The following is a 24693-nucleotide window of genomic DNA, read 5'->3' as shown; positions in this document are numbered from 1 at the left end:
GTGACCCCTGCCTGGCTGCCCTCTGGAAAAGCCTCTTCAGGCCCAGCCCTAGACGTGGCAGCAGGGTCACTGACCAGCATGGGGAACTTGAAATCAGGCCTGAGCAAGTTATGGTCAAGTTGAGCCAATTTAGATGCCAGGTTCTAAACACAGCTGGCCTCCAGCCAGAGAAGGCTCAGGCCCAAACCACAGCCCAGCACCAGGCAGGTCTGACCCGAAGCACCTGTGCCTGCAAAGCTCGGAGCAGACGCTGTGCAAAAGCACACTCAGATCCAAGCCCAGGGTCCAGAGACACGGGGCTCCCAGGATCCAGAGACACGGGGCTCCCAGGATCCAGAGACAGAGACACGGGGCTCCCAAGGTCCAGAGACGGGGCTCCCAGAGACACAAGGCTCCCAGGGTCCAGAGACATGGGGCTCCCAGGATCCAGAGACATGGGGCTCCCAGGGTCCAGAGACATAGGGCTCCCAGGATCCAGAGACATGGGGCTCCCAGGATCCAGAGACATGGGGCTCCCAAGGAGTCTGAGTACGGTCTCCCCCTCAACTCTCCCCCTGCAGAACTACACAGCCAGGCACCTGCCCTCAGCTCAAGCCCAGCATGCTCCAAGGTGGGACAAGGGACTTGGGTGCCTGCCTGGACCTGATCATGTTCATGCTTCTGCCTGTTTCCTTCCTCTTAGTTTCCCAGTAAAGATTTCTTGGAGAAACTCCCATCTTTGCACAAGATAAGAGGCAGGGGCTGCAAGGATGCCAGGAACCCACCTAACCATCAGGAGGCACAGACTGCATCCTACCCAGGCCTCGTTTCAGGGGAACCAGAGCCTAACCACACTTCCCTCCCAGAGCTGCCCTCCCAGGGCCCCTCTGCTTCCCCAGACCCCCCTCACTCTAGTTCTGATTTGGCCACCTCTAAGCCTTCTGTCTTCACCACTGGCTCTGAGATCCCCTTCCCCGGGCCTCTTCACACCTAGCTATGCCCCCTGAGCCCCTGCTCAGATGAACTCTGTCCTTCTGAGTAACTGGAACTCATCATCTGTAAACATCCCTTGTCAGTCTGTAAAATCATGCAACTTTAAGCTGCTTTTATAGCTGTTTCCTCCCTCCCTTGCTGGCAGCCACTTCCCACTGCAGTCCCCAAGTCTGGCCCTTAGCTGGCACCTGCCTTCTGTTACAGCCTCTAACAGCCTTGGGCTGGGAAAGCCTGAATGCACCATTTGTTAAAATCCTGTGATTGTAGCCAAAAGGTCAACTTGAATGTAGGAGTTATGTGTTGTTGTTTGGTCACTAAGTTGCGTCCACCCTTTCGTGACCCATGGACTATAGTCCGCCAGGGCTCCTCTGTCCATGGGATTTCCCGAGCAAGAATTATGGAGAGGGTTGCCATATCCTCCTCCAGGGGATCTTCCTGACTCAGGGATCGAACCCACGTCTCCTGCATTCGCAGGCAGATTCTTTACCACTGAGCCACCAGGGAAGCATAAGGATTATGTGACATCACAGTGTTTGTAGGAGACTGCCTAGTGAAGGGGTAGTCAGATGGCTGACCCCAGAGAAGGGGGATGTCTGGGGTAGGAGAGGGTGGGGCGAGAATACAAGGGTGTTTATCATTCTCCTTACTTGAAGGGGTTAAGCAGCCCCCCAAATCATGACTCAACCACTCAGTAGCTGATTGGCAAGTGACTTAATCTGTGTGTGCTCCAACTGTAAAATGGGAATAACAACACCGCCTACCTTATAGGCAGCGTCAAGTATACAGTTATGTCTCCAGAGTTGTCAGCTACAAGAACAATGCCTCGGGCATGGTAAGCACAGTGTGAAAACCTGTGGTTCTCATCTTTTCTGGCTTTTGTATTCCCTGGTAGAAGAACCACTCTGCTTTTTAAACTATTTCTCTTAAGTCCACTCCACAATTACGACTGCTAACTGGTTCTACCCTGGGGGCCACTTCTTACCTTCTGTCCCAAACAACAAATCCGCCTCTCTCGCCCCTTCCTCTGACCTAGATGTCCTCTCCTTTCTTGGGGCTTACTTGCGTCGAGGTCAACAAGGCTAAGACAGGCTACTGTCAAGGGAGCCACAGAATCCCAGGGCATGAGTCCCCAGCATACCACCTGGAAACTCCTGTGGTGGCTCCAGCACCTGGGTTTCATCACTGGAGAAATGCAAGCCCAAGAGGGGAAGCACCTTGCCCCAGGTCATGCCCTGACGGCAGAGTTAACCTATTGAAGAAAAAGTGCTCCATGTCACGAAAGGGCTCTTCCACTGCACTGTCCCTCCGTCCTCTGGAAACGTGCCCTCTGCACCATCTGCTGGCTGCCACAGAGCCAGAAGCTCCACGCGGGCAGGATGGTGACCATGCATCTCTGTATCCCGGAACTAAGCACAAAAACTGCCCACACTCTGAATGGATGCGCGCGCGCGTGTGTGTGTGTGTGTGTGTGTGTGAGTGTGTGTGTGTGTGTGTGTGTTCGCGCGTACATGTGCACGCGTGCTCATGCGCATTTCATACAGACCAGAGATGGGCAGGAGCTGGAAGTCAGGAAGCAAGGGAGGCAGACTTCGCTCTTCCAGCCTTGCTGTGAATAGAGGCTCAAAAAAACCTCTTGGAGAGAAGGTGAGTATGGCTGCTCCCAAGTGGACAAAAGGGGTCCTACCGGCAGTGCGGGGATCTGGGAGGAGACTGGGAAACTGGAGCCCTCCCTCCCAGACTCTGACCCTTCACTGGAAGGTGTAACTGTCACGTGGCTCACCTTTCTCGCGAGCCCTCTCCATCTCAGGTCACAACTACTCTGCTCTTGCAGTCACTCCAGCCAGAAATCCAAGTGCCATCCTAACCCTCTTTCTCTCACACCCCCTTGAATTCCTTCCAAACAGCACCAGCTCCTTCACAGCACCTCGAGTGACTGCTATCCCCCGGGACTGAGCAGTCCAGGCACTAGACCTCTGCTTGTGGCCCCACAGTCTATCAATACAGCAGCCAGCGATCCTACTGAAATGCAAGTCACCCACAGCCCTGTGCCCCGCAGAGCTCTCCAGTGGCTCCCTTAGCCCTCCATTTCAGCGGAGAGGCCGAAGTCCACACAGCGGACTGGGTTCCTTCACGAGGTGGCCCTCCTCACCTCTGGGATCTCTTTTTCTACTCCCCCGCCCCCCAGCCTGCCATAGCTCTCCGTCATCTCGGCCTAATGCTGGTCCGTGCACACACTGCCTTGGCTCTCACCTTGGAGCCTGTACACCATACTCCTCTGGACCCTGGCATGGCTCCCTGTCTTCCCTTCTTCAGATCTCTGCTCAAGTGTCACTTTCTCAGCAAGGCCTACCCTGACTACCTGATTTAACTGTAACCAACAATTTCAACACCCTATACAATTTACTCTTTGATCGTATGTCCTTGTTTGATGTCTGTCTGCCTTGCTAAGGACAAGGATTTTGATCAGTATCACTCATGCTGAGCTCCTAACAGTAGTTGACCCACAGAACTGTGGAGGCGGCAGAGGGCTGGCAGCCTGGCCCTGGCCAGGGAACAAGCTGGGATGGCAGGAGGTCACTGCAGTGGGGGAAGCCAGGCTGGGGGTGAACTCTTGATGACCAGGCACATCTCCCACCTCCCTCCCCCCAACTCCGCCCCAGGAAGCTGCTTCATCCAGGGGAGTATGTGGCCTGGAGGAGGAGTGGCCCGATGGTGCCTCCAGCTTTAAGGCAGGACTCAGAGAGCTGGGAAAAGTGACACCTGTCCACTCATCACGGGCTCTGGGAAGTGGGCAGGGTAAGTGGCCCCAGCCCCGTACATACAGTCACCCTCCTCAGCCTCTGTCCCCTCTTGTTTTTTTGGTAAAGTTCTCTTTGAAAAGTCCTGTTCCCGCCTCTCCAGACTGAGCTGTGGGGAACTGGAGGAGTGAGACGGTCAAGTGTTGACAGGCCCCCAGAGCTGGAGAGTGGAGAGCCAGGGAGTCTGACAGAAGGCCCCAGCACATGTCTATAGCTCCCCACCACAGAGCCTATGCCACCCAAACTCTCCTAGCCCTGAGCTTGCCATTGGCTCACCCCAGGACTTCTGGCAAACAAGATTGCCAGTGTAGACCTTCTCAAAGCAGTTCCCTCCCTCCTGTCCCCTCTTGGCTCTGCGGCAGGGGGATGGCCATACCCATTTCTGCCGGGGATGACCACAGCTCTGCGCCTGCCCCCTGAGAGCAGGTCGAGCCGGGCGCAGCGGGTCCAAGGCACAACGAGGGTCCAGGCAACAGAGGCCAGAGGAGGCGGCGGGTCCATCCGGTATCAACCTCCCCAACCTCCCCGTCCCCGCGCCCCGGCCGATCCCGGTTACCTGTGCGAGTCCTGGTCTCCCCCGGGGGACGCTCCCGCCGGCGCTCAGTACGGGCGATTGGCGTCTTTGGGCCGCTTCAGCTGCACCTTGAGCCTCTTCATGCCGATCTGGAAGCCGTTCATGGCCTGGATGGCGGTCTGCGCGCTGGCCGGGTTGTCGAAGCTCACGAAGCCTAGCGAGACACGAGGGACGAGGGCCTGGGTTTCCACGGGGCCGCCCCGGCCGGGAGGGGGCGAGGAGGGGAAGGGGAGAAGGCGGGCGCCGGGGGGCGGGGCGGGGCGGGCGGAGGCCCCGCCCACTCCCGCCGAACCTCCGGGCGGGGCGGGGATCGAGGCTCCGCCCCTCGTGGCCCCGCCCCCTATTCGGTCTCGCACCCCTCCCCCACAGCCCACGTGCGCGCGGCCTCCTCCGGGGCCGCGCTGAGGAGGCTCCAGGCTACCGACCCGCGCGGCCCCGGGCGGGCCGCCCCCGCTCCGCCTCGGCTCTCGGCGGCGCCGCTGTCCCGGGCGCCCTCTCCCCCACCCCGGCCGGCCCCGGCACCTCAGCCCCCGCCTGCGGTGGGAGAGGGCGGACACACCTGCGGGCGGAGGAGTTTATTGGACACTGTCCTCCCTGACAGGAGGGGGCCTGGCAGCGGGAGGGCACGGGGGGCCGGCCTGAGGAGAGAGAGGAGTGCGAGGGGAGGGAGGGGAGGCGCCCCGGAGCGAACGTCGCCGCCGCCGATCCCGGCCGCCCCCCTGGCGAGCGCCGCCGGCCACGGGCCGGGGCCGAGGCGGGGTCCCCGCCGTCCTCCGCCCGCTCCGTCCAGGCCGAGCCCCCCCGCCCCACAGCCAGGCTCCGGGTGGCCACCCGGGTTAGTCCACACTGGCTCGCGTGAAACGCCACCTCGGTCCCAGAGGCCGTCCGCACCACCCTTTCATGTTTAGTACAACTCCATCCTGGAGCAGCGGCTCTTGCCCTGGATTAAGCACGCGCCCGCTGACGCGTCCCCTGTGAACCTCTCATAGCACTGATAAGGGTGTGACAGTAATAGTACAAATTGACACTATTAGCGAAAGTTCGCTGAGAGCTTTCTCCGTGTACTACAGGCTGCAGAAGTGCTTGTCACACGTTCACTCCTCCCAACATCCCAGGACAACATAGAACCATCCATGGCTCCCAGTGCCCTGAAGCAAGCAGTTCCCAGGTGGGACTGGATTAGGTTCCCAACGTTGACACCTTTTGGAACTTAAAATGCATCTCCTATTTATAGACTACACTACATCAGCATTTCCCAAAACGGCTCAAACGTGCTCCTTGAGAAAGGACCTTCTGTGGTCAGGTGGGTTTGTAGCCAGGTCACTCTGGAACAGTTTCTGGCACGTTAACAAACAAAAACATCCCCCTCCCACCCAGCTTCTCTCTTCTTTATGGCTTTTTTTAAACCTCGTATTTCCTGGAATTTGTTTGACTTTGGAGGCCATTTCTCTGGTAAAATGGACTTAGATCCTGCAAATATGAAACTACGCTTGGCAAAGTTTCCTGGCCATCCTGCAAATGTGCCTTATTTGGGGCGTTTATCCCCAAATGGCCATTAGATATATAAGGGATAAATGTACAGACCCCGCCGAGGTAGAAAGCTGTTTCTTGGTTAACTATCTGTGGTCCCATGGTCCTGCCTGAGACCCCTCCCTCACTCTCCCCATGTGGTGACCCTTTCTCCCCTTTACCTCCACCCGGACACTACCTCTTCTGGCCTCTTTTCTCTTTCTCCCTCCTGCATTTCTGCACATTTTCTCTTGCAACCATGCATCATCAAAGATGGGGGAGGGATGTGTGCAGGTACATGTGAGTGTACTCAAGGAGGGCTAGCATGTGAGCTCAGATGAGACTGGACACAGCTGGGCCCAGGGCAACATATCCAACATCTGTATTCATCTATACACCAAAATACACAGGAAGGATTTTGGATTATCCATAGTTGGAAATCAATGTGAGTCATTTTTCCACCTCCCCCTCTCATGCCCTCCTGGTCCATCCCTTCCCCATAAAACTACAGTCAAGCTGTCAGCAGAGCAGTTTTCAAATGTGTGAATGGTGCATCTGTTACATTGCTCTCTTTTTAGGCAAGCTAAAAGCCTCCCTTCCTACCAGGATAAGATAGCTTAACTGTTGGTGACAGCTACCCCCCACAAAAAAAAAAACAAAAAACAAATATGAACAAAGTGGGAAAGAGACAGGACAAAGATAAAAAGGGCTGGAGATGCTGTGTAGGGCAAAGGTGTAAAAGGAGTGAGAGAAGTTCCAGGAGGAGGCAAGAAGCCCAGCCTCAGGCTGAATACTGGAAGCCTGGGGGTTGGGAAGGGTTCCAGGCTCAAGGAACTTTTCTTCCTGAACTTTCTTAACTGGCTAGCAGTCAGGGCAGGGAGCATCTCCCCACTGGCCCCCTTAGCAAGGCTCTGGGCACCATCTCCCATGTACCTGGTTTCCAGGGCTGTGTCCCTTTTCTCAGAGCCCCCTGCCCCATTCCTCCTGCCCCTGAGAAGGTGCCTGCCTCCCAGACCGTGAAGGCTGTGCAGGCAGGATCCCCTCCTGGCAGCCCTCCAGCCCCTCCTCCAACACAAAAACCATTTGTGCTGCTCACGAAGGCCTCCAAAAGATTGTTTGTGGTTATAAAGACCAAGGGAAGACTCTGAGGAGTTCACTTTCACAGAGGACCATGTGTAGAGCAACATAGCCCTTTTGGGGGGAATAAAAGGGGTCCTAGCACCTCCTGAAGGTCCACTCTGACTAGGTCCCTCACATGGAATGTCTTGTGTAACCTTCACAGCATCACTGAGAACTGACCGCCGAAATCCCCATTCCACAAATGCAGACACTGAGATCCAGAGAGTAAGCTTGCCCATGAGTGCGTGCTGGGGAGATGCACAGGTTGGGCTGCCAAAGCAAGGGAGGGAACCCAAGAGAGTGAAGGAGGAGCCACTGGGCCAGCCAGCTGGGCGGGATCCTGGCCTTTCTCAAGGCTGGTGGGTGTTCAGTGCTAGATATTTGTTCAGGAAGAGAGAAAGAACCAGAGCAGAGGTATACGGGGGAGGACTTCCAGAAAAAGTAGGGCAAAAGTCTTTGCTGGAGAACTTGAACGAGCTAATGGCAAGGATAATCTGGGGTTGACTGGAGGGAGCAGCACAGCATAGATGCCAGAGGAAAAGGCTGCAGACTGAGCCTGCTCCAGCCTGGGTACCCAGCATAGTCTGGGCTCTTTGCAGTTTTCTTCTGACTTATGAGACATCTGAGGCTTACTTAGAGACCAAATGCAGCTGATCTCCAGTCTGCTGTTTTTACATACATAATTGTAATTCATTAGAAGAAACACCAAACAGTGGAGGGGTGCACCCCGGTCTTTTCCTTTGGCCTTGTTCTCCCAGCCCCCAGAGAAATGAGCTGCTGGGCAACTCAATGCCTCTGAAGTAACACAGATTTTTAGTGGCAGCTGCCAGAGGGGAAGGAACACTGCAAAGATCTTGACTGCCTTGGGGAACATCATTTCCACCCTGAAGCCCTTCATGGACCTGGAGAGCTGGTCTCCAAACTGAAATCTCCTTAACACGTGCGTGCTTTCCTGCACTTCTGCACTTTTGTACCTTTTCCCCTCCCCCATCCCCAAGAGGGGACCCAGGTTCCGTGGTCAAAGAAGGATCCTATTCTGTCCTCACAGCCCCTGAATCTGGGGGTCAACCTGGAGGTACTGGGCTGACTCAGCTCTGGTTCCATGTGTGGCTGTCTGGGGACCAGACTCCTCAATTCTGGGGGACTCAGGAGTAGATCAGACCTGAGAAAGCAGCTTTCATGGAGGCAGAAGAGGTGGGAGAGGGACCAAGGAGGAGTGGAGAAGAGATGTATGGGGATGACATGGGTTTCCAGGAGGTCTGAAGAAGCAAACTGAAACTCAGGAAGCCCAGCTGAACTGGAATTTCAGATAAGCAATAAATACTATTTTAGTATGTCTCCAATATTGCATGGGACACATTGCACATAATATTTGGGACATGTGTGTGTGTTAGTCACTCAGTCGTGTCCGACACTGCGACCCCATGGATGGTAGTCCACCAGGTTCCTCTGTCCATGGAATTCTCCAGGCAAGAATATTAGAGTGGGTTACCATTCCCCTCTCCAGAGGCTCTTCCCAACCTAGGGATTGAACCTGGGTCTGCCACCTTGCAGGCAGATTCTTCACCTTCTGAGCCACCAGGGAAGACCCATTTGGGACATATGTATACTAAAAATGTTATTTATCGGAAATGCCAATTTAACTGGGTATCTTGTGTTTTATCTGACAACCATACTCCTAGATCCTCCCAGGTCCTTCATCTCCCATCTAACACTCTGTCCAGGAGAATTTCCCAAAGGTATCTTCATCCCATTACTCCCCCATCTTCCACTGCCTACAGCACCATATGAAGCATCTTCACCTGAATGATTGAAACCCTCCCCAGCACAGACTTGCCCTCACAGCTGGTCTCCCCTGAACCTTCCTTTCTCCCCAAAGCCTCCAGCTTCCTCATTCACTAGCCTTTGACTCTCCTCGTCCCAGCCCCCATATGCTCATCCATTCTATTTCCTCCTGCTTGGAATTCCCTCCCCTTCTGTCTGCTTGCATCCACCTGCCTTTCTCATTCCTCATTAGTTGGTGCCTGGCAGATCTCACTGCCGTTGAATAGATATGATTTTCATCTAAGCTCAGACCTGAGGCTTCCTGAGGGCAGGGACCAGTTTCCTCTTCCTGATTCCTTGACAGTTTCGCTCTGGTGGCCTGAGGGGTGGGGGTTCGGGGAGGAGGGTGCATTGGATGGCAAGAGGGGAGCAAAGAGCAGGGTAGACAGAGAAGGGGGCAGGCACAGGACAGAAAGATGGACAGAGGAGGCCAAGGGGCCAGCGGGGTAGTGACTGGCCTACCCCAGTTGGTTGGGTGAACCCCCCACCCCAAGGATCATGCTCAGCTTTGACCCCCAGGGCCACTGTAGCCTTGAGAGGAGAGGGATGCTAGGAGAATGGCTGTTGTGAGGCTCTGCTCCCTGCCCCTCCTCCTCCTGCCCAAGACGGGTCCCTTCCCTTCTCAGTTGGTGGGAATTGAGCTTTGGGGCTGGGAGGGGAGGCTCTCTCTTGGACTAGGGGTGGTGGGTAGGAGACTGGATGGGAGTGGGCAGGGAAAGCCAAGAAACCAAAGAACGGAAGAGAGAAGAGGGTGAGAGATGGAGGCTGGAGGCTGGGCACAGGAGCACTTGGGAGTGGGGGCGGGGGGCGGCGATGTGAAGGAGCAGGTTAAAAGCAGTTGGACACCGGTAAATTGGTGCGAGCACCACCCTGTCCTAGGTGAAGTTGGTTTGTTATCTTTACCCACCAAAGCATTTACTTTGGTTAGTCGCCCGATCCACAAACACTTTCGAGGAGATGACATTACCGAAAGGGAGGAACATCTGCATCAGCTCAGCGTCCCCAAACTCCTGGGGCAGATGGTAGATGAACAGGTTACAGCCCTCGGGCCCTGCGGTGGAGGGGGGGGTCAGGGGAGGAGGGATGGCGGGGTGGGGGAAGAGAGAGACAGAGGAGAGGTGAGCGAGTTAGGCAGCGGCAGCAGGGAGGGGTAGGGGCGAGGTTAGGAGGGGGGGTCTCATCCGAGGTCCAAAAGCGGCCACGAAAAAGTGGGGAGCTGCTGAGCCCCGGGTCTGAGCTCTGGTCTCCACTCTGCCCTCGAGCAAGTCTCTGAACCTCTCTGTGCCTCAATGGTCTTTTCTGCATCACAGGGTGCCTGGCAACTCTAGGGTTCCAGGGGTGGAGGCACCCAGTGAATGGGGTGAACATGCCTGATTAGTCTTGGAGGAGAAATACTGAGGAGAGGCAGTGGGTAGGGAGGCCTGCCCAGCCCCACCCCCACCCCCCCACCAGGGGAGGATGGAGGGAAGTGCTGGGGCAGCCCTGTCTCTGCAAGCCTCACTCCCCATTTTCCCCCGGCCAAAGGCAGGACTCTGGGGCCTGGAATCCCCATCCTCTGTCCTGGCCTGCAGCTACTCTTTCCCACTTGATCCCCAAAGGCCTTACCCTCCTCTGCCCTGAACCTTAATGTCAGCCCTAATCTTGAAGGTGGAAACCAAGATTTATCCCACCTGCTCCAGCAAGCCAGGTGAGCAGAAAGGGCTTCATACAAAGGCTTCATGATGGGATTCCCATAAGCCAGGGTACCGCCAGCTTCATCATATTAAAAGACTCCCCATTTCAACAATAAGAGCCCTGCCACTTCTGTAGTGCTAACTGCATGCCAGGGTGCTCTGCACACTTTATGTATATGTTAATTCACTTAATCCTTACAGCTGCCTTGAGGCTACTGTCATCCCCACTTTACAGATAAGAAAGCTGAGGCCAGAGAGGTTAAGTCTCCTGCCAAGTTGCATAGCTAGTAGGTGATGGAGCCAGGATATGAACCCAGACCCATGCTGTCTGTCTCCATGGGCTATGTCCTCCTCTCTCTCTACTTCCTTATCATAAATCTCAGTGCCCCAGAAATTTCCAGATAGCTAAAGATTTACATGTTTCTTTTAAAATAAATTTATTTTTTATAAAAATTAAAACATATTGGCAGTTTCTTTCAAAATTAAATATGAATTTGACAGGGGAGTATGTAATTTCCTCGTTTCTGTCTCACCACAGCAAAAATTTGAAGTGACAGATGGAGGAGTGTTTCAGCTCCATTACAGCTCAGTTTAAACGCCAGACCTGTATTACAGCTCGGTTACAGCTCAGTTTACATGTTTCTTTTTAAATGACCAAAACGCTGAGTTTTAGCTCTTTGAATGAGAAATCTCTCCAAGCTGCTTCCTCTTTTTCTTGCATCTAAAATAGAGTGTGCCACATAAAACTTGACCTTTTAAACTGTGTGTGTGTGCTCAGTTGCTAAGTCGTGTCTGACTCTGTGACTCCATAGACTGTAGCCCACCAGGCTTCTCTGTCCATGGGATTCTCCAGGCAAGAATACTGGAGTGGGTTGGCATTTCTTACTCAAGGGTATCTTCCTGACCCAGGGATGGAACCCATGTCTGCTGCATTGAAGGCTGATTCTTTACCACTGAGCCACCTGGGAAGCCTAACTACTTCTGACATACTTCTGACTTCTATTTTTACATCTTCCCTCTATTTCTGTGCCCTTGAGGGTCACAGCTGATAGCTAAGAGTCCTCTGACCACCAAAGCCTCCCTCTGAACCAATGACCTCCTCGGCCCTGGTCCCTGCCCCACACCATCTGCCCATCCCCATTCTCTGGCTTCCCTCCCTGAACGGCGCTTTCAGAACAGGCGCAAGCGAGCTCCCTCACACACTGCCAGGGGTCCCGGTGCAGAATTCCCCAAGCCCTGGTGGCTCTTCCTCCCCTCCACACCCATCTCCCGTCCCCTCCAACCATGGCATGTTTTCATTGGTTCATACCCTATGGATGTGTCCCTTGATGGTCCCCAGCTAGACCTGAGTCCCCACAGGCCTGGGGCTCCCACAGCCCATATTCTGGGCAATACTGAGGCTCTTTCTCCAGTAGGTCTGGGAAGATTTCTCTCCAGCCAGAAGGGGGCACTTTCTAGGGGGCAGGAGCATGTGCTTTCCCTGTACTCCTACTCTGCTCTCCCTGCATGCTGACACCCACCTTGAACTTGGGGGCCTCCCTACAAGCTCAAGTCCTGCAAGCTGCTTGGTATGGATGTTATTTCTGTTCTCCTTAAAAGAGTCGAGGAGCCTCGAGGGCAGAGCCTCTGCACTCAGTCCCCTCAGCATGGTGTGTGGCTGAGCCCCACAGGACCGGCTCTCCCAGTCCCAGGCTAGCCCCCTGCCCCCTCATCCCCAACAGTGGGCCTACACATTGTCATTCTCGGGCTACCCTGGAGCCCTCAGTGCATTCCCTAATTCCCAGATTATCGAGCATCCAGATAGCACAACAGTAGGGCTTTGGATATCAATCTGGTCCAACCTAGCCTTTGGAGAAAAGAGAAATGGAGCTCCAGAGACAGAAAGTGATGGCCCTGGAACACACTACATCCCTTTGCACAACAACCCAGGTGGTCTGTGGGCAGACAGCCTCAGGGGCTTCAGGCATCTGTTTTCAGGGTCAAATCAAAGACAAGGGAGCTGGGAGGTGGTTCCTGCCCAGCAGCCAGCGTGTCCTGGTATTTCAATGGCATTGACACAAGTGGTGGTGACTACGTGGAAAGAGGCTAACCACTGGCACCTGGAGGAACACAGCCTTCCAGTTCATAGCTCGTGCAACACCAGACATGGCTTTGTTCTGGCTCCATCCCACTCCATTTCCAGGCTTACCTCATACTTGCCAACACCCATGCCTTGCCTTTGCTCCTGCTGTTCTCCCTGCCTTGGATACCCATCTCCCCATCCCCAAATCTGAAGACCTCATCCTTCAGGACCCCAAAGAATTCCCCAAAGACCCCACTCCCAGCACCATGAGCTTGCCCCTGTATGCAGTGTACTTCTCTAAAGATCTGGGTTCCCATCTCACCCCTCCCCCTGCCCTGCTCCCCCAGGGTACCAAAGTCAGGGAGGATGGGGACAACAACAGGAGGCCCCCCTGCCCAAGGGGAGGCCGGAGCAGGGACTGGCCACACAGGGTCTGCTGGTACAAAGTGTGAGGTAGCGGGTAGGACAGGGAGCAGATGAAGGGAATGGGTTTAGGCCAGTAGGAGGGGCTGTCATGTGTGTTGGGGCAAGCAGCACTGACCTGCAGCTGTGTGTGTGTGTGTGTGTGTGTGTGTGTGTGTGTGTGTGTGTGTGTGTAGAGACCTCTGAGCCACAGGCCAGAGCGATGCGGGGTACTGACTACAAGGTGAGGGTGGGTCAGCCTGAAGTCACGGTGGTGACAAAAGCAGTAAGGGCCCTTGGGCACAGTTCTGGGCCTGGGATGGGTAAAGTTGCACCCCACCACTTGTGGCTCTGACCCGACTAATGTGGTGCTGGAAGGCATGGACTGGAGGGAGGAGGGCAGGGCAGGCTCCAGGGCCACAGCCCAGGGAGGGGACCTGCTGGCAGAGGCAAGTTGATGCCCTATCCCCCACCCCCATTTCACCGACGGCCCCAGGTGTGACTTGGAGCTGCAGCAGCGTGTGGCTGCAGGAGTGAGCAGGGGGCCTCACTGTGCACCCCGCTAGGTTCCTGCATCTTCACGGGCCCTGGGAAGATGGTGACACAGGTCTCGGGAGCTGCCCCATGCACATGAACTGAGATAACACCTCACATACGACTTTGGAGGGGGTGACCAATTGGTGAGGGAAGGGCGGCATGCACAGTGAGAAATCAGCAGGTGACTGCTGGAGTCTGGAGACAGTCTTGAGCTAGGTGATCCTCACACCCCTCTAGGGAATGATTACCACTGAGACAGTCTTGAGCTAGGTGATCCTCACACCCCTCTAGGGAATGATTACCACTGTCCTCATTCTACAGGTGAGGACGCCAAAGCTGAGAGAAGAGAGGCCAAGCTAGGACTCAAACCTAGAAGGATTTGCTTCAAAGACCAGGCTCTCAGTCATCCAGGCTCTGGGGCTTGTTTGGGACCACAGAGCTTTGGACTAACAGACCCTGAGGTCCTTTCCAGGACTAGCCCACCTCCCATAGCTCTGGGACTGTCTGCTGCAAGGACTACGAGCCAACGATCTGGAAACCACTAGTCCTTTCTGGCCATGTGGGCTACTGGGGCGGGTATCGTGGCCTCACTGGCAGAGTGACCCTTTTCATAGGGTGGGAGACAAGATCCCATCACACGGGGCTCTGTGAGCATCCCCGAGCTTGGACTTGTTATCCAGTCCCCATGGGGCTCCAGACTCTGGAATGGGAGGACGCTGAGGGTCTCTAGGAGGTTCCAGCATCTAAGGCCCATTGGCTTGTCTCCCTGTTCACAGCAGGGCCTCAGAGGCAGCTTTCTGGGATCTCCTTATTTTACTAGGCCTACACCAGAGCACCCCAACCCCTCACCCACCCGTGGATCCTGCCCTGGAAGCTCCAGGTGGGCTCTCCTGCTCACCGAGAGGGCACAGCTTCTGTCCTAGATGAACTGGTCTCCCCGCTCCTGCCTACCACCCCAGCCATGAGCATCCCTATGTCTCCCCTTCCTCTCCGCTGGACAAAAGCTGCCCATTGTGGGAGGTGCGACTCCTTTACCCTGCCTCGTCCAGGCCTCCCCCATCCTGACTTCCCTCCACTGGGGTTTGCAGAGTTGCCTGTGACGTGCACCTCCGCGCCGCCTCTCACACTCCTGCAGCCCCCCTCACCCTCGGCACAACGCAGATGTGGTCACCTTGCCAAAAGAACACCACCGCCAAAGGCCTGGGGGAGCAGCCTCTTTGGGGGGAGAAGGGGGAGGGGCATAGGAGCCCCCCTGGCAGACTCACCTTCTCTCTGTTGCTGGGGGATCATTGGAGGTGGCTGAGGAAAGGCCTGGCTTATCTGACCATAGGCAGCAGGGTAGGCGGCTGCTGGAGGACCCAAGGGAAGAGGCAAGAGCGAGAGACGGTGACAGTAACACGAAGAGAGACAGAGTGAGAGGCAGGAAGAAAGAGAGAAGTTTCAGTGGTGAGCAGTCAAAGCAGACCAGCGAAAAAAATGCATTTTTAACGTAAAGCCAGTTTTTAGCAGTAATGAAGGAGAAGCAGCAAAGGGAAGTCTAGAAGTTGCATATGTGTTCACGCGGGCCCCCATGTGCGTCCATGTGTGTGCATGTGTGTGTGCATGCTGGTGTGTGCCTGGGGGAGGCAGGTTTAATCTGCAACAATGGACAACCCATGTGTGCAGATAATCCACAATAACGGATAACCAAAAACATCAGAATGGAAAGGCTGGCCCCACACCACCTGGCACCCACCAGGTTTCCCCTTCTCTGAGCCCGGGCTGCCTCGGGCTCACACCACCTCACCAGTGCTCAGATGGCACCAGTGGGGGAGGTGGGGAGCCACCCTAGGTGTGAGCTTGGCCTCTGGGACCCTGCTAGTGGCTGGTTCCCCAAGGGCCGAAGACTGAGTTGAACAAATCTGATGCTTTCTATATTCAAATGGAAAAAGGGTCAGAGGAGGCACAGGACTGGCTAGACCCTCCTCAGCCTGGCCTGACTCCCAAAGGGGTTCAGGGGGGTCAGCAGGTGAGGAAGAGAGCTTCCCCTGGACTCTAGGTGACAGCCAGCTCATGCGGGCCCCCATGTACCAGGCAGCCCCGTTACCCTCCAGGGAGACACTGCCAGCTCATCTGAACACAATGAGGAGGGACCCTGATGGGGCCAGACAGCAGGACCCTGGCTGGCAGAGATGACTGTGGGTGTGTGTGTGCGTACACATGTGTGTGTTGTCTAGCCCAGAGGTAGACAGAAGTGTGGCTGACAGCTGGCCTTGGGCTTCCTACAGTAGCTCATCACCTCCCCATTCAGTGACCCAAGGCCACCTGCCCGCTTCTCCTTTTTTCTGCCTCTGGCGGTCTGTCCTCCCCTGACCTCCTAGCTCGGGCCCCACTCCTGTTGCCTGTGTGTAGCTGGGGGTAGGGGAATGGAAGCTGCTTCTCCTCCTTCAAACCGGCATCTGTGCTTTCTGGGCCAGTGGCCCCCCAGCTCCAGTCTCACGTGGTGTTGCTGGGGGAGGTTTGGTGCCCCTGGACAGACCCGCCCTGGCAGCACCATGGGGGCAGGACATCTGGCCTCAGAGATGCCGCTTCACAGCAAGGCTAAAGCTTAGCCCAGCTCACCAGCTCAAATGGAGTTCTGAACGCCCCCCACCACTGCCAGGATGAATTAGGGTGAGGCAAGCTCTGCCTGATCACCAAAGGACGCCTGCAGAGAAGGAGGCAGCCTGGTAGGAGGACCACGGCTCCCTGTCGGTCCCTCCCCACTCCCCCAAACCCCCCACACTGCTAAGCCCAGGCTTGGGTGGGGCGATGCCCAGGCACAGGGAGGTGCACGCAGCCGGGGACCACCGTGGGGACGCGTGGATACTAACGACCTGCATACTGCTGCACTCCGGCGTAGGCCTGCTGCAGGGGGTCCGCGGCTGTGGGGCTCTGCGCTGCAGGGGAGCCAAAGGACAGAGGTCAGCAATGCCTGCCCAAACCAGCCCCTCCCCCGCCACGCCCCTGGAGATGCTGCTGAGGCCACACTGCCTTCCCGGCCACCGCGGTCCCTGTCCTGGGGCAGGACATCTGAGGCAGGCCCCCTGAATGGCTGGGAGGGGGGCCCTTCCCCCAGTCTGGGGCCCTCAGGACGGTGGTAGGCTGCTCCCCCTGGTTGGGGGATGTAGGCTGCCGCTGGTTTGGGGGGCTCATGCAGAAGGCTGGGGAGGGTGGGGAGGAGACAACAGAGGAGGGCTCGACCATGAGGGGCTGGGTGGGGAGACACCCGAGGGACCTGGCCCTGGAGAAGGGCTGCCTGAGAGCAGGCAAGGAGGCCAGAGGCTGTCAGGAGGGTGGTCTCCTCCTCACTTATTCCTAGTGCCCAGCACAACTGGGGGCAGAAGCTGAAAGAGCATGGAGGCCTCATGCTGCCATTCTCTCTGGGCCACCCACGCCTGCTCAAGTAGAGGGACCTCCTCCCAAATTCTTTAGGAGTTTGCACGAGGCACAGAGGTCGTCCATTCCCGGGCACGCCCGTGGTAGGACCGACCACACAAATGAGATCTGCCCCACAGTGCCCACAGACACCAGGGAACCAGAAGACCAAGGGTCTTATCACACCTGATCTCATGACTGGGTATTCACCACCCAGTGCCAGAGGACCAGAGGCTGATACTTTGGCAAGCAACCCGGGGAAGCTGGGCCGGGGAACAGGCTCGGTTCACTTCAGTTGCCTTTGTGGTGTCTGCAGACGTGGTGGGCAAAAGGCTGGATGGTGCATGGACCGGTGGTGAACTTGCCTTTGGTGATGCAGGTCGGTGATGACTGAAGTGGGAGTGGGCTGGCCTTGGGGGCCCAGGGACGTGGGGGGGGGACATATCCAGCCTCATTACCTTTGAGGCCAGCTGGAGAACACAGGGAGATAGAAAGGAAACCATCCAGGTTTATCTGCCTGGTGACCCAAGCTAGCCAAGCTAACTGGCCATGCCAGGCTCTGGGGCCAGTAGACCAGGGAGAATGCCCAAACTTCCTGTCTGAGCTCCCTCCCCTGAACCTCTCAGTAAAGTCACACTAGAACAACAGCACTGGGTGTCAGGGGGGCAAGGGAAAGTCCTGGGCCAGAGGTCCTTGGGGGAGGGCACACTCAGAGGGGTGAGCTAAAGATGGGTAAGGATGCAGGCTCCTTCCCACCTGGGGTTGCCCAGGACAAAACCTATCCCTCTATTTCCCCCAGGGTGGGCACTGGAGTGCCCAGTGGGAAGGTGGTGGTGGTGATGGTTAGCCATGTGACCGCCTGCTCCCTCTCCACCTGACTCTTGCACCAGCCCTGTATCCCCAGAGAGAGAGCTATCTTGCTTGTCCTCACGGTCTACCCAGCTCTGGAACTTGCCTTTATGCTAGCTAGAAAAAAGATATCTCTTCTTTGGGCAAAGTTTGGGCCCTACGCAAAACATAACGGGTATGACTTATATGGCAGGTCCCTCTGCAGCGATGCCAGGATCACAGCAAGTGCTCCGCAAATACTGCGACACAGAGAGGAATGAACAGTCCTTATCATTTCAAGAGCCACCCCTTCAGGGTGTTAAGTAAAGGCCACACTGTGTGCTTCCGGCATGATCTCGAGGGCAAGAGGGGAGAGTAGAGATGCTACCTGGGGCTAGGTAGTGGAGAAAAGCATTTCCGAGCCTCCTCTCCACTTCTCTGCTTAATGACCTCATTAGTAACTGCCAAAGAATGAACACTTTGAAGGATCTCGCTCATTACAGCAGCTCCAAACTCCGCATTTAAAGATGGTAAATTAATTTTTTTAATGTACTACTTTTTTTCTTTCCTTCCCTTCATCCCTCCCTCCTGCTCTGGCAGGGGATTGTTTATGGGATGTGCCAGATTGTTACAAATGGGGGAGAGAAACCCTTCCAAATTCCATGAGGGAAATAGTTCACAGATGTTGGTGGGGGTGGGGAAAGAACAGGTTTGTCAAAATCCAGAGATCCAGATGGGCTTGTGGGCAGGGAAGGGAGGGGGCAGTGAAACCACTCAGATGTGCTGGGGACTGTATCTCCCAGCCCACAAGCCTGAGTGAGGAGGAGCCCAGGTCCCTGAGATGGGTGGGGTCTCTCCCACCTCCAGCTTGCCAAGCCCCTCCCAGCCTGGAGCCTTTGCCCTTCAACAACACTCCAGACCCTCCTCTAGGCCCTGTCACTTCATCCTATAGGCTTCTCTGACCTCTTTGCTATGCACTGGAGGGTGAGGTGTGGGAAAACACTGGGAGGGGATCAAGAGCAACTCCAAGTTCAAAGTCAGGAAATTCTCCTCTATTTCTCTCTGGCACGGTGACCTTGTCCTCTGCTGCTGCTGGTGGAGCTTGTATATTCTCTGGGTGTCTGGGCCTTACTCCAGAATGCTGAAGTCAGAATCTGGGCATCTGTGGGTTTGCAAGGCCACACAGTAGATTCTGGTGGGCAACTAGAATATGGAGCACTAACGTGCCCCCCAAGGCTGCCCTCCTCTGCTCTAGTTGAGTCAATATCCTTACACCCCCTGCCCCACCAGGACAGCCCCTCCACAGCACACTGCTCCTTGCTCATCTGTGCACAATGAACTCTCCCTTCATTTGAATCCTCAAGCATCTCAAGTCAGAGAACACTCACTCTTGACGAAACTCTGCTCTACCATATTGCCTCATTATTCTGTTGATGCATACTGTGCTCCTGCCTGGATTCTGACCTCCTCAGAGATCAGATCATGTCCTGCCCTCCTCTGGAGCCTCCCTTTTGTCTGTCACAGATTGGGCACTTACTGAGGCTTATGGGGACTCTGTGACCTCATCACCTGCCCTCCAAGAAGGAGGACACAGCTCTCATCATCTTTATTGCACTGCCTCTTACCAGTCTACTCTAGGCCTTTGGGCCCACCTTCCCTGCTCCAATGCCAGCCCATCCTCAAGACCAGAGAGAGGCCCTGCTTCAAGTCAAATGGGCAGTCTTACCACAGGAGAACTGCCAAATTTAGAGGAACAAAGTTATTCAAATTTTAAAGGAACAAAGAGAGAGTCCCTTGGACTGCAAGGGGATCAAACCAGTCAATCCTAAAGGAAAGTAGTCCTGAATATTCACTGGAAGGACTGATGCTGAAGCTGAAACTCCAATACTGTGGCCACCTTATGAAAAGAAGTGACTCATTGGAAAAGACCCTGATGCTGGGAAAGATTGAAGTCAGGAGGACGAGGGGATGACAGAGGATGAGATGGTTGGATGACATCACTGACTCAATGGACATGAGTTTGAGTAAACTCCGGGAGTTGGTGATGGACAGGGAGGCCTGGCATGCTGCAGTCCATGAGGTCGTGAAGAGTCGGATACGACTGAGCAACTGGAGTGAAATGAAAGTTATTCAAGGGCACGCCTCCTGGATCTTCCTGTGTGCCAGAATTCAAGCAGGACCCAGGAGCTGTCCAAGGTTCTGGTCCTCTGTTCAAGGTGCTGACCACAGTTTTGGCATGCACCAAGGGACCGAAGAGATAGGTACTAACCAGTCTAGCAATCTATATACCTCCACTTCCTTCCTGGAAGAGTCTTGTCCTACTTAAAACTAAATATAATTATTCTTTTAGCATCTATCCCCTCACTTCTTTGGGTCAAATTCACCATCAAGTAATTTGCAATTACTAGCCTTTCTCTACCTGGTTGGACGATTCATCTATTCTCTTCTCTCCCTTAAGGGAGCCCCAGGAATGTTTTTTTTCTCACCCATCAGACTGACAAACACCCACGAATCTGTCTTCTCTCCCATCAGGAGCTCCTTGAAGGAGGGCAGGAGGCTGGCTCTCCCTGATCACATTTGGGGTTCTACCAAAGAACAGAAGAGGGCAGGGCCCACACATTCCCATGCTAACAGTGAGGGCAGGCACAGGAAAGGATGAAGAGCATGGCTCATGGAGAAGGAAGGGGAACCAGATGTGCTTACCTGGGTAGGGGTGGATGCCATTGGCAAATACAGCTTCTGCAGCGGGTTGCCCATTGGCCTGTGGGGGGAGGCCAGTGAAGCCGTTCACCCCAATGGGGGACGGGATGCTAGGCACGGCTGGTGCAGTGATGCCTGGAGGGGTGCTGCCACCTGGTTTTAGAGGTGATGGGGGCGGGGGGAGGTGGGGAGACAAAGCAGAACAAAGGCAATGAAGGTCGACCCGTGGATCTCCACTCCCTGGCTCCAAGGGCCTGGGCACAGACTTGGACCTCACACACCAACTCAGTCCTATCTGTGAATCAGGCCTTGGGTTATCTCCCTACATGTAACAACTCTACTCATCCCAACTGTATCTATACTTCAAACTGGAGTCCAAATCCCACGTTCCCTACTAAGACTTCCCTGACCACTGACTGCTCGACCTTGGGGCTGCAGCACATAGACCTCTAAGTGTCCATGACTTTGACCACAGTCGCTCTTCTCTTAGTCTTTTTCGATGGTTCATGCTTACCCCAGCTAAGTCAGGATGGACTGGTCCTTGTTTGGCCACCAAGGGGATTCTAAGCTGTGGCTCTGCTGTCTGCTATCTTGACTGGATCACTGATGGGCTGATCTGCCTTCCCATGAGGGAGTCTGGATACTCAGGTGGAGGGAGTCTTAACTGTGGTACTTTTTTGCATTGAGGGAGAAAGGCCTTTGTAGAGTCCAGATTTAGCCCTTTTCATACACAAATTAGACACCCTGGCAGCCTCCAGTTAAGACAATGGTGATGCTGCTATGGTGAGGGTAAAGTTGGGGTTAGATGACAACACACCGCCCTCCCTACACCAGGTGGGTGGAAACCAAGGTGCGGTAGTGTCTTTATTGTGCTGAGGCCCCAAAGGCTGCGAAGGGCCTTCTTCTTCAGGTAGGAAGCAAGGAGGGTCTCTCTGTGGATAAGGACCTGAGGTCATCAGGAGTGTCTCCGGGTTGGGGATCAGAGCTGTGGGGTGGTGCTCAAGTTGAGGCTAGAGATGGCACAGTCTTTTATAGTTTTTAGCTGGGAAAGAAATAGCTCCTGGATGTTGGGAATACTGCTACTATGGCCTGAGAGCAGAGAGCCAAGGAAGCTTGATGAATGAGAGCCCAGCCCTTGGAGCTAAACAGGGATGCTTAACTTTGAAACTATTGGCATTTATGGCCACGTGTTTCTTTGAAGGGAGCTATCCTGTGCATCACAGGATGTTTAGCAGCATCCCTGGTCTCTGTCTACCAGATTACAGTAGCACTTTCCCTCCTTCAGTTGTGACAGCCAACAATGTCTCAGGACATTGCCAGGTATTTGGGGGCGAGGGGCAACATTGCCCAGGTTGAGAATCATTGAACTGGATAACAGCCAAGATCCAATTAAAAACATGCTTTGTAAGTAGAGCTGTTTTCAACCCCTCTGTCCTTTAGCAACTCTTGCAGTTCTCTCTTGCTTGTTCTGTAGTTGTCTTGGAAAAAATCAGTGAATCTAGGTTGGGTTAAAGGAAAATGAAAAATAGGGCTCCTTCTGTGGTTGGGCCAGGGACCAAACAGGGCCACAAAATGGGCAGGGCTCTTCTCCCTCAGACCTCAAAGGGAGGTGTGTTCATGTCAATTTCTTTCCAGATCTCTATACTACAGATCAACATGAACTGCTTCTTGACACGGCTTAACAACTCGAGTGAAACTGTTGCCACTCTGAAATCGTATCTTGGATAGCAGGGGGGCCAGGATCATCTTCGCATGGGTCCTCAGGAATTAGAACATTTTTGAGACAAACTGCTCAAGGATGAGGCCGGCACTGGGCCCAGACACCAGATGCTCTTGACACAGGATGGTCTGTTGGTAGCTGAAATTCGCCAAACCAAGTTACCAAACTGGGTTCAGCAGCTTTCCTGCCAGGCCCCGTGTTGGTACCTGCCCACTCACCTGAGGTTGGGGTCATGGGTGCGGCCGCCAGGCCGTTCATGTTGAGGGCCGCCATCTGCTGCATCTGGGCGGCGGCGAAGGCAGCCATGGGGTTCAGGTAGCCGCCCTGTGCGACTGACGCCATTAGGGCCGCTTGCTGCTGCATCAGCTGGGGCAGAGGGAGTGGAAAAAATATCATGCGCTTCCAGGAGGGCGGCCCTCCCCACCAAGGGGTCATTCAGCTCCTGCTCCCGGAGACCAACTCCCAGGCCATCAACCCCAGGGAGCTCAGATGCATGTCTCTCCTCCCATCTCTGAGAGCCCTGAGCCTTACCCACACTTGCCCTAGTTCTCAGTGGCTATTAGAGACCACGCCCCAAGAGAAAGCTGTGTTCAAAAGTAGAGTCTTTGGGACTCCAAAGTTGCCGAAGGTGGGGGAAGGGGACTGGCTCCAAGGTGCCAGCCAGTCCTGCAGTTCATGGAGATGTGACATCCAAAGCTCTAGAGACACCTGGATGAGCTGCTGTAGACCTAAGTTGGCAAGGGTTTCTGTTCAGAACGGTCCTAACTTGGAGTCTGCAGGGTAGAGGCTACAGGAGCATCCTAAATGAAATCCAGAGGTGAGCGGGGACTGGGAAGGTTGTTGAGCCGTTTAGACACTGTTGAAGAAGCGAGGTGAGCTTGCAGTTTTAGAACCAGAGCCCTGGCCTACCTTAGTGCCACCCGTGTGGGGGTTGTGGTCACAAGTCCAGGAGACAGCTGAGGGGTGATGCTGGCAGAGCCCACCCCAATGTGGGAGAATGGGCCTGAGAGGACCTCAGGGGAAGTGTGGGTGAGGGGCGCTTTGAGGCACCTCACAGGATCCCTGCTAGGAATAACCAGAAGGTGGAAGGACACCTTTCCCCTGAGTGGTGGCAGGGGTGGGGTGCAGTCAGCAGGACCTAGAACCTCTCTCCCTGTTCCAATCAGCGCTTCTTAGGCTTGCAGAGAACTGCCGCCCCCGGCCCCGCCCCGCTGGGCCCCCACTTACTGCCTGTGCGTAGGCGCCGTAGGCCCCGAAGGGAATGGCCATGGGGTTGAACATGCCCATCTGGCCAGCCATCTGCTGCATTCGCCGCATTGTGCGCTCCTTGTCGGTGTCGGCGAACTTGACCACCAGACTGGATGAGGCTCCCTGTAGCCGGGACTGCGCGTGAGGCCCACCAGCCCTGCCCCATCCGCCTCTGCTCCCTGGCCTGGGCCCACCCGATCCTCTCCACGGGGTGCTATGAGGGCGGGGGAGGGGAAGGGGGTAGGGTAACAAGCACCAACCCTCTCCCAGGAGTCTGGAGCTTAACCTCCCGGCAGGCTTTTTCTACCTAGGTGACCTTAGGCTACTTCCTTAGCATCTCCGGGCCTCAGTGTCCTCGTCTGAGAAATGGGGTTGTTGGCAATGCCTTCCCGTCTCCTGGGGAGGCTGCGAGCGTGGTAAGAGGGCACGCGTTTGGCACCGTGTGGCCCAGCGGGCGCCAGAACAGGTAGGGCCTTGAGGATGTGTGGGATGGCAGAGATGTCTGGGTCCCTCATTGCCCCGTCTCGCACTCCCCAGGGTCAGCCGCACTCACCGGCATGGTCTGGCTGCCGTGCAGAGCATTGATGGCGGCTTGTGCCTCAGCGTGGGAGGAATACTTCACAAAGGCGCACCCTGGGGGGACGGGAGAGGCTGAGCCAAGGCAACTGGACCCAGAGAAAGGTCAGAAAGGCGCGGGGACTGAAAGGCGCGGCACGGGAGCGGCCTAGGGGAGAGGGCGCCTCCCAAGAAGAAAGCAGAGTAAGACCCAGAAACACTGAGACACCGACAAACACAGAGCTACACAAGGAGGCAGAGAAAGAGCTGGGCCCGCCAAGGATGTCAAAGGACCCTTAACTGGCCCCGTCCCAATCTGGATACGGATCGCGGCCTTTTCTTCCTACCAGGCCTGACAGCCTCGCACCTTCCAAGTAACCTTTCCCCGCTAGCCGCACCCGCCCCTCTCTAGGGGGCTCTGGACTCTGCTAGCAGGCTGGCCAGAGACCCGCGGCCCCGCCCCGTCCGCCCTCTTCCCCCGCCCCGTCCGCCCTCTCGCCCCGCCCCGTCTGCCCTCTCGCCCCCGTCCCGCCCCCATTCGTCCCGCCCCGCCCCCTCTCGCCTCGCCGCCCCACCCACATCTAGCCCCTCCCCGTCCACTCTCTCGCCCCGCCCCGCTCACCTATAGCTCCGCCCAACCCTCTCGCCCCGCCCCCTTCCTCCGCGCCGCCCCACCCGTCTCTAGCTCCGTTCCGTCCACCCTCTTGCTCCACCGCCCACTCACCTCTAGCCCCGCCCCACCCACCTCTAGCTCCGCCCCGTCCTCTCTCTCGCCC

At 55.7% G+C, this 24693-nt stretch overlaps 1 protein-coding gene across 51 annotated transcripts in view; it reads right to left on the bottom strand.

Moving 5' to 3' along the window:
• Nucleotides 1-24693, bottom strand: part of CELF4 (CUGBP Elav-like family member 4) — a 313094-nt gene that overhangs the window by 6299 nt on the left and 282102 nt on the right. For 6 of the 51 annotated variants that reach the window (XM_024984337.2, XM_059880884.1, XM_059880889.1 and 3 more), the window contains exons 5-12: nt 23916-23995; nt 23342-23485; nt 22333-22480; nt 20398-20547; nt 16323-16388; nt 14736-14819; nt 9704-9847; nt 4327-4498 (exon numbers count right to left, since the gene is read on the bottom strand). In XM_024984337.2, coding sequence (XP_024840105.1) covers nt 4371-4498; nt 9704-9847; nt 14736-14819; nt 16323-16388; nt 20398-20547; nt 22333-22480; nt 23342-23485; nt 23916-23995 — 944 coding nt within the window. In that variant the 3' untranslated portion in view covers nt 4327-4370. 51 annotated transcript variants of the gene reach the window in all.

The sequence above is a fragment of the Bos taurus genome, chromosome 24, assembly GCF_002263795.3.
Source record: "Bos taurus isolate L1 Dominette 01449 registration number 42190680 breed Hereford chromosome 24, ARS-UCD2.0, whole genome shotgun sequence".
Classification (NCBI taxonomy): Eukaryota; Metazoa; Chordata; class Mammalia; order Artiodactyla; family Bovidae; genus Bos; species Bos taurus.
This window is presented reverse-complemented; position numbering and strand designations above follow the sequence as displayed.